The sequence below is a fragment of the Panthera onca genome, chromosome E2, assembly GCF_046562875.1.
Source record: "Panthera onca isolate mPanOnc1 chromosome E2, mPanOnc1 haplotype 2, whole genome shotgun sequence".
In the NCBI taxonomy this organism is placed as follows: Eukaryota; Metazoa; Chordata; class Mammalia; order Carnivora; family Felidae; genus Panthera; species Panthera onca.
The window spans coordinates 2,671,747-2,682,066 of NC_138353.1; the positions used below are offsets into that span (position 1 = coordinate 2,671,747).

General features: G+C 39.9%; 1 protein-coding gene across 1 annotated transcript in view; it reads right to left on the bottom strand.

Annotated features, from left to right (window-relative positions):
• NLRP4 (NLR family pyrin domain containing 4) overlaps window positions 1-3,090 on the bottom strand; it is a 29,992-nt gene extending 26,902 nt beyond the window's left edge. The window contains exon 1 of the mRNA XM_078439259.2: window positions 2,811-3,090. Within this exon, the coding sequence (XP_078295385.2) occupies window positions 2,811-3,090 (280 nt within the window). The remainder of the gene's footprint in view (window positions 1-2,810) is intronic.
• Window positions 3,091-10,320: the final 7,230 nt, after the last annotated feature.

Consider the following 10,320-nt stretch of genomic DNA (forward strand, 5'->3'; position numbering starts at 1 on the left):
GCTGACCTCATGCAACCCACTCTCTATGACCACAGCCTCTGGTGCCATGGCCATGGGCAAGAGGTCACCCACCCGTTTAACCCTTAGAGGGAGCACCTGCCTGGCATTTGCCATCACTTGACAATTTTGTGCAAGGAGCTCAGGTGCCAGACCTTAAATTAAGATGCAGTATTATGTCTTGCCTTGATATGTGGTCAAGTTGTGGAGGAAGAGCCTGGAATGTCCTAAACTTAAGTCCCCCTCCCTACTTTGTGCCCACAGATATGGTCCCCTAGCTAAATAATCTGCTTATTAAGGAATCAGGCATAATTCATGTTTATCCCTGAGTAGTGGGTTTCAGTTCCTGTCGCGACCGGCGCGACAATCACCGAGGTCAGGGTCCTGAGGGTAGGGGAATGCAAGAAAAAAAGAGAAGAGAGAAAGTTTGGGAACAGGAGGGTCCCCTGGGCTGATGGCCCAAGTGACGGCTTTATTGTTGCTGTACACAATCTTTTATAATATAAGACTCTTATGGATCAGGTCATTCTAAGAATAAACAGGTTTCACATGATGACTGCCAGCCAAAACATTTAGTTCTGTATATCTTGTGAACTTTCTGAATGGGTCACAAGACCTTGTTGATAGATTGCTAGCAAAACACAGTTCCCATGTTTGTTTCTATCCGACTCGGGGTAGAAAAAGGGAGGTAGCATTACTGCCAACACCTGCAGACCACAGGCTTCAGGAATTAACTTTCTCAGCCTTGACAAGGCTTTCGTATGCCCTTGAGAGTGGGGGAATGGGAGGGGGAACCACCGGGTTGGCTAAGTCAACGGGGAACGTTGCTCGACCTGGTCTCAGCCTGGCACCGGGGCCGGCCTCCCACATGAATGGGAGGGGGAACCACCGGGTTGGCTTGAGTCAACAGGGAACATTGCTCGACCCGGTCTCAGCCTGGCACCGGGGCCCGGCCCCCCACAGTTCCCTGAGAGTCATAGAATTATTCACATTCACATCCTCCAGGGATTCAGGGCACACCCACTCTTTCAATACCACAAACTGCCTGCCACACCCCTGGTTGTTCACTCTGTTTCTAAGTGCAGTCATCATGGGGCCCCATGTGGTGTGTTTTGACTATATGTGGCTGTGAGTCTATGTGCTGAAACACTGCTGTTGACTTCACCTGTACAGTGTTGGGGATTACGGGTTTAGTCATCTTCATAACCTAAAGGTGGGAATCCTTCCCCCGCCAGCAGGGTATAAAAAGGAGGCAATTAAAGCAGGAGTCCACAGGATCTCCAGAAGTATTTTGCTTTATTCTACCCCCTCTGGTCTGGGTCCTGGGAGTGCGTGGGATTGGCGGGCAGAAGATCTCAGGTGTGAACCTCTGTTGGTTCATGGACTCTGCTGTAGCTCCTCTCTCTGATATGGTTTGAGAATGGGTGTAGGATCGCCACATGGAGCCAAGTCAAGACTGTACCATCCGTGTCCCACTAGAGATTAAGTGGTTCTCCATCTTATTAGACCCAATGCCCTCCCTTTTGAGTAATCTTGTGTCATATCTTTTCTAATCTGAACGGACATGGTGCGCCTGATTGGCTTGGTTGGTTCAGTGTCTAACTCTTGATTTCGGCTCAGGTCATGATCCCAAGGTTGTGGGATCGAGCCTCACATTGAGCTCCATGCTGAGTGCAGAGCCTGCTTAAGATTCTCATTTTCAAAAAAAAAAAAAAGAGGTTAGAGTGGGAGAGAGCCAAAGCATAAGAAGGAGGTGGGAGGGAGGTGGGAGGGTGGGTGATGGGTATTGAGGAGGGCACCCTTTGGGATGAGCACTGGGTGTTGTATGGAAACTAATTTGACAATAAATTTCATATAGTGAAAAAAAAAAGATTCTCATTTTCTCTCTCTCCCCCTCTCTCTCACAGCACACAGTGTGTGCTGTGTTCTGTCTCTCTAAAAACAAAACAAAACAAAACTAATCTGAAAGGACATTTGTGCCTCATTTAACTTTCCCACAAATGTAATTAAACAGTCAACATGATATCCTAACTGTAATTATAAAAATAAAGTAAAACTTACAGTAAAATGGAATGTATTGCAATATCTAAATGCTCCAATGGGGCTACTATAAAGATGTAATGAAGTTGCCAAGAGCCCACATCATATGTGAATAGGATACACACAAATACAGACGGTGGTAGTGGAAACTCAGAGGTCACAAGAAGGGCTGATATTTGGGCAGATGAGGGTGTAAAATGGTCCACAATTCAATAAAGTTCTGAACAAAAGACACGCTTCCTCAAAAAAAAATATTGGCCCTTAAGATGATACTGCTTATAGGTCACAGGTTTTCCGACATGAACTATTGCTTGCTAAATATTAAAACACACACGTATGTGGCAATGATTTCAAAATCTCACTGAACACTGGCACTCTATGCAGTCTTGAATAAACACACTACCACACCAGTTACCGTCAGCTCAGTGGACCACCCACAGCAGATGGTGTCATTGTTAATGGGTCAAAGCTATAGTTCCTACAGTACAATATCACCTTGGAGTTTCTGCTTGGACACAAGTTCTCTGCTGAGGACAAAATTACAGGTAATCCAGACAAGAGCAGTACAGGTTAGGACAGAATATCCACCCACATTTTACCACGTCTAACCATGAGGTCCTAATTAAGTTACTTTCTATCTACAAGGGTAACACTGTCCCATCATAGATTCTGGCTCTGCTGTAGGTAGACATGTAGAGAACGTTTATCAGCATCATGGCATAATCTTCATTATGAGGAACCTGTCCCCATCCCACAGCCCCAGACCCTCTCACCTGTGATCTCTTTCTTTGCCTTCTCACAGAGATCTTTTCTATTGATCTTGTTAAAGACACTGAAAGTCACGTTCCATGCTTGCTGTTCCTTGTAATGCCTCATCAGCAGGTTTGCAAGATCTTCCCGTGTTGCCTTCTTTACTTCAGTCCAGGGAATTATCTTGAGTCCAAGCTTCAGAGGCTCCTGTTTTAGGAGCTCCTTAAATTTTCTGAACTCATCCTTTTTGAGCTCCTTCAGGTACCACATCAGGCCAAAATCAGAAAAGAAAGATGACGCCATCTTGACCAGGACAGAGATGTCAATCTTCAAAGAGAGAATTACCAGTAACAAGAAATATATGGAACCTGTGAAAAATTCAGGGCAGTACCAAGCTATAAGAAAAAAAAAAATCAATTGTAACTAAGTTTTTGTATAGTACCTTGCTAGTTTTGGGGGGAATGGGGATGAGGGCAGGAAGTTCTTTAGACCAGACTCATCTCTTCTCACCTTTTTATTGAAACGAGCATGAGAAGGATGACAATAAAATTCAGCATGAGTAAGAAATAATCCTTGGAAGAATTTTTTCTAACCCTAATTCTGACAATGCCTGGTGGAGATACATAATAAAACATATCCAATATTAGTATCCAGGAAAGGACTCCTGATGAAGATATAGATACCTGGTATAAACCAGTTGAAAAAAATTAAATAAGCCAAATAAGTCCCAATTAAGGCTTACATAGTTACAGTACCTGATGAGTTCAACTTTAAGGCAAAAATCAAGATGACAGATAGTGATATCTTTACCTAATAAAAAATTGAACAATTATTTCATAAGATATGACAATCTTAACCTATATTCACCTGATATATCCTGAATTTCAATGCAAATAAAGACTTACAAGCAGTGAGAAATTACGTATCTCTCAGTAGATAGTAGAGAAGGCATGCCCACACAAAAACAGTCAGTTGATTTTTTGACAAAGGCACAGTGCAGAAAGGACTTTTTTTTTTCAATGACTGGTGCTGGGACAACTGGAAGTCTATATGGAAAAAAAAAATGTAGATTCAGATCTCAGATCTTATACAGAAATCAAGTCCAAATGAATTACAGACCTAAATGTAAAATTCAAAACTATAAAATCCTGGAAGAAAAGATAGAAGAAAATCTATAGGACATTGCGTTTGATCAAGAGTTTTTCCAATACAGTATAAAAAGCCTGATCCACAAAAGAAAAATGATAAGCTGGACTTTCCTTTGTTCTGAGAAAATCTTGTTAAGGTAAGGAAAAGACAAGCTACAGACTGGGGAAAAATTATTAATATTACGTACCTGATAAAATATTTCTATCAAGAATATACAAAGGGCTCTTAAAATTCAACAAGAAATTAAACTCAATTAAAAAAAGGTAGAAGATCTGAACAGATACTTCACCAAGGAGGATACACAAATGGCAGAGAAGATCAATGAAGCCAGGAGAAGGTACTTTGAAAAAACAAAATTGACAGACCTGTAGCCAGACTCATCAAGGAAAAAGAGGATCCAAATAAAATCAGAAATCAAAGAAGGGGCACCTGGGTGACTCAGTCAGTTGAGTGTCTGACCTCAGCTCAGGTCATGATCTCATGATTTGTGGGTTTGATACCCATGTTGGGCTCTGTGCTGACAGCTCAGAGCCTGGAGCCTGCTTCAGATTCTGTGTCTCCCTCTCTCCCTGCCCCTCCCCTGTTCACACTTTGTCTCTGTCTCTCTCTCAAAAATAAACGTAAAAAAAAAGACGTGAAAGAAGTAACAACTAACACCACATTATATGCCAACAAAGTTGGCAACATGGAAGAAATGGATAAATTCCTAGAAACATACTATCCTCCAAACCTGAATCAGGAATAGAAAATCTGAAGAGCTCAATGACTAGTAATGAAACTGAATCAGCAATAAAAAACTTCCAATGAACAAAAGTCCAGGACCAGATGGATTCGCAAGTGAATTCTACCAAACAATTAAGGAAAAGTTAACACCTATTCTCCTCAGACTATTCTAAAAAACAAAAGAGGAAGGAAAGCTTCCAAATACATTCAACAAGACCAGCATTACCCTGATGCCAAAAATCAAAGTGCCATACACACACACAAAAGAACTATAATATAATATCCCTGATGAACATAGATGCAAAAATTCCCAAGAAAATAATAGCAAACTGCATTCAACACTACATTAAAAAGGCTCGCTCAGTACAACCAAGTGGGATTTATTCCAGGGATACAGGATGTTTCAATATTAGCAAATCAATGTGATACACCACACTAATAAAACAAAGGATAAAAATTATGATGATCTCAATAGATGTAGAAAAAGCATCTGACAATCGAGCTCTGCGCTGACAGCTCAGAGCCTGGAACCTGCTTCAGATTCTGTCTCCCTCTGTCTGCCCCTCCCCCACTCACACTCTGTCTCTCTCAAAAATAAATAAACATTAAAAAAAAAAAAAAGAGGGGCGCCTGGGTGGCTCAGTTGAGCGTCTGACTTCGGCTCAGGTCATGATCTCATGGTTGGTGGGTTTGAGCCCTGCACCGGGCTCTGTGCTGACAGCTCAGAGGCTGGAGCCTGCTTCAGATTCTGTGTCTTCCTCTCTTTCTCTGCCCCTCCTCTGCTCACACTCTGTCAATCTCTCTCGCAAAAAATAAATAAACATTTAAAAAAATTAAAAGAAAAAAAAATCATCTGACAAAATTCAACATCCATTTATGATAAAAACTCTCAACAAAGTGAGTTTAGAGGGGACATACCTCAACACAATAAAAACCATATATAAAAAACCCATAGCTAACACCACACTCAATAGTGAAAAACAGAGTTTTCCCTCTAAGATCAGGAACAAGACAAGGATGTCCACTCTCACCACTTTTATTCAACATAGTACTGGAAGTCCTAGCCATAGTAATCAGACATGAAATACAAGGCATTCAAATTGGTAGGGAAGAACTTAAACTGTCACTATTTGCAGAGGACATGATACTATGTATAGACAATTCTAAAGACTCCACAAAGAAAAAAAAAGCCCTATTAGAATAAATGAATGCAGTAAAGTTGCAAGATACAAAATTAATGTACAGAAATCTGTTGCATTTCTGTATACTGCTAATGAAGTAGCAGAAAGAGAAATTAAGAAAACAATCCCATTTACAATTGCCCCAAAAAGAATAAAATACCTAGAAATCAACTTAACCCAAGAAGTGAAAGACCTGTACTCTGAAAACTAAAACATTGATGAAATAAATTGAAGATGACAAAAACAAATGGAAAGATATTCTATTCTCATTGATTGGAAGAATTATTATTAAAAATGTCTATACCACCCAAAGCAATCTACAGATTCAATGCAATCCCTATTAAAATACCAACATTTTTCATGGGACTAGATTAATCCTAAAATTTGTATGGAATCACAAAAGACCCCCAATAACCAAAGCAATCTTAAGAAAGAAGAACAGGGGCGCCTGGGTGGCTCAGTCGGTTGCGCGTCCGGCTTCGGCTCAGGTCATGATCTCACGGTTCATGGGTTTCAGTCCCGAGTTGGGCTCTGTGCTGACAGCTCGGAGCCTGGAGCCTGCTTCGGATTCTGTGTCTCCCTCTCTCACTGCCCCTCCCCTGCTCATGCTCTGTCTCTCTCTGTCTCAAGAATAAATAAAAAACATTAAAAAAAAAAAGAAAGAAGAACAAATCTGGAGGTATCACAATCCCAGATTTCAAGGTATATACTACAAAGCTGCAGTAATCAAAATTGTATGGTACTGGCACAAAAATAGATCAACAGAACAGAATAGACAGCCCAGAAATAAACCCACTTATATGGTCAATTGGTCTATTCAATGGGGAAAAGACAGTTTCTTCCACAAATGGTGCTGGCAAAACTTGACAGCTACATGCAAAAGAATGAAACTGGACCACTTACTTGCACCATATACAAAAATAAACTCAAAATGGATTAAAGACTTAAATGTAAGACTTTATACCATAAAACTCCTAGAAGAGCGTAGGCAATAATTTCTTTGATGTGGCCATAACAATATTTTTCTAGATAGGTCTCCTCAGGCATGGTAAACAAAGAGCAAAATTAAACTACTGGGACTACATCAAAATAAAAACCTTTTGCACAGTGAAGGAAACCATCAGCAAAACAAAAAGACAACCTACCGAATGGGAGAAGATATTTGCAAACAGTATATCCAATAAAGGGTTGATATCTAAAATATATAAAAAAACATAGACAACTTAACACCAAAAACAATACAATTTAAAAAGTGAGCAGAGGAACTGGATAGACATTTTCCCCAAACATACAGATGGTCAACAGATTCATAAAAAGATACTCAAAATCCCTAATCATGAGAGAAATGTAAATCAAAACTACAATATCACGGGGCGCCTGGGTGGCTCAGTTGGTTAAGCGTCCAACTTCGGCTCAGGTCATGATCTCGCGGTCTGTGGGTTCAAGCCCCGCGTCGGGCTCTGTGCTGACAGCTCAGAGCCTGGAGCCTGTTTCAGATTCTATGCCTCCCTCTTCCTCTGACCCTCCCCTGTTCATGCTCTCTCTCTCTGTCTCAAAAATAAATAAATGTTGAAAAAAAATTAAAAAAAAAACAAACTACAATATCACCTTACAACAGTCAGAATGGCTAGAATCAAAAAGACAAGAAATAATAAGGGTTGGCGAGGATGTGGAGGAAAAGGAACCCTTCGCGCATCGTTGGTGGGAACGTAAACTGGTGCAACCACTGTGGAAAAGAGTATGGAGGTTCCTCAAAAAATTTTTTAAAAAATACCATATATTAGCACTTTTTAAAGATTCTACATAAATGATATCAGAGTATTTGTCTCTTTCTGATATATTTCACTTATAATGTACAGCATGGGGGCTATTGTTAACAAATATGGATTGTATATTTGAAAGGTGCTAAGAGAGTAAGTCTTAAAAATTCTTATCACAAGAAAAAAGTTGTAACTATGTTAGGTAAATGATGTTAACTAAACTTATTGTAGTAATCATTTCATAATGTATACATATATCAAATTATTATGTTTTATATCTAAACATGTATGTTTTATATCTAAAACAACATTGTATGTCAATTATATCTCAATTTCTGGATATCTAAATTATAAAAAAAAATCTAGCATATGATCCAGCAATTCTACTACTGGGTATTTACTCAAAGAAAACAAAAACAGGGGCGCCTGGGTGGCTCAGTCGGTTAAGCGTCCGACTTCGGCTCAGGTCATGATCTCGCGGTCCGTGAGTTTGAGCCCCGCGTCGGGCTCTGTGCTGACAGCTCAGAGCCTGGAGCCTGTTTCAGATTCTGTATCTCCCTCTCTCTGACCCTCCCCCATTCATGCTCTGTCTCTCTCTGTCTCAAAAATAAACAAAGGTTAAAAAAAAATTAAAAGAAAAAAACACTAATTTGAAAAGATATATACACCTTTATGTTTATTGCAGCATTATTTACAATAGCCAAGATATGGAAGCAACCCAAGTATCCATCGATAGATGAATAAAGATGTTGTATGTATGTGTATACACACACACATACATACATACAGTGTAATATATCAGCCATAAAAAAAAAATGAGATCTTGCCCTTTGCAAGGACATGGATAGACCCAGAGGGTATTATGCTAAGTGAAGTAAGTCTGACAGAGAAAGACACACCATAGGATTTTACTCATAGGTGGAGTCTACAGAGACCCATAAACACAGAACAAACTGATAGCTGCTGGAGGGGAGGGTACGGGAGATTGGTGAAATGGGTGAAGAGGAGTGGTAGGAACAAGATTCCAGTTATGGAATGAGTAAGGCAGGGGAACGAAAGGTATAGCATAGGGAATTTAGTCAACGGGATTATAGTAGCATTGTCTGGTGACAGATGGTAGCCACACTTGGGGTGAGCATAGCATCACATGAGCTAATGTAACATGAGCTAGTTCACATGAAACTAATTTAACAGTGTGGGTCAACTACATGCCAACTTAAAAAAAAAACAATATGAAGAGATGCTTAACATCATTTGTCATTAGGAAAATGAAATCAAAACACTGATGAGATGCCATTAGGCACTATTAAAATGGCTAAAATTAAAAAGACTGACCACATCAATTGATGTTGAGAATATGAAGTAATAGGGCCTCTCCTTTGTTGCTGGTATTGTGGACACTTTGGAAGATAGTTTGGCTAATACTCTTACCATACAGTTGAGCAACATATTTCTAGATATTTACACAAGTGATTTGAAAAACTTTTTCCACACCAAAACTATATGCGAATCCTTATACAGCTTTATTCATAATCACCCCAAACTGGAAGGAACCAAAATGTCCTTCAATAGACAAAGGGGTAAATAAACTGTGGTACGCCCATACAATAACACGCTATTCAGCAATAAGAATAAACTATAATTCTATGCAAAAACATGGATAAGTCTTAGATGCATGTTGCTAAGTGAAATAAACTAGTCTGAGAAGGATATACATGTGTGATTCCATTTATAGGACATCCTGGAAAAGGCAAAATTAGAGAGATGGTAAGTAGATCAGTGGTTGCCACAGATTCAGGGATGGGATTGAGGGTGAATACGTGCAGCACAGGACGTAGGGCTGGTTTTTTAGGGTTGGTTTAGGGTTGGTTTTTTAGGGCAGTGAAACTATTCTGTACAACACTATGATTGTGGATACATAACACTGTGCATCTGTAAAAACCTATAGAATCTGGGATGCTTAGGTGGCTTGGTTGGTTGAACATCCAACTTGATTCCAGCTCAGGTCATGTTATCGAGCCCTGTGTCAGGTTCTGCACTGAGCACAGAGCCTGCTTAAGATTCTCTCTCCCTCTGCTCCTACATGCTCTCTCTCTCTCGCTCTCAAAAAAAAAACAACAAAAAAAAACAAAACAAAACAAAAAAAAAAACAACCCTATGGAATCCAACAGCATAAAGTGACCCTTAATGTGTTCAAACAAAAAAAAATTAGTATATCTACAGACCCAGGAGGGAAAGCCAACTGTTACAAACATTTTGTTGTATTACCAATGTATGATATAACTTCACTGAAAGAGATGGGAGCACAGAGTGTTGATCTAAGTAACTTAGGAAATGAGACGGAATTGACAAAAGGAAGTGTACATAAGCACTGCTCTTGAGTTGTTCAGGTTGTTTGCCATGAGGGCACAGGTTAACAACCCAAAACTGCCACCATGAATCACAGGACTGCACAAATAAGCAAACAGAGGGCTGGATTCCTCCAAGCTAGAGGAGAATGCTAGAGATAAGCCAAGGAGAGCTTATAATGATCCACGGGATACTGGATTCGAGCAGGAGACATCAGTGTGCACTTAAGGTTTAGCTTCTATAATGCAGATCAATATTTATAGAAAATTCTATACACACACAGACTCTTATACACCCATACATTCACTTGCTCTGTCCACTGAGAGGACTGTTATGGACTGAATGTTTGTATCCCCCCCAAATTCATATGT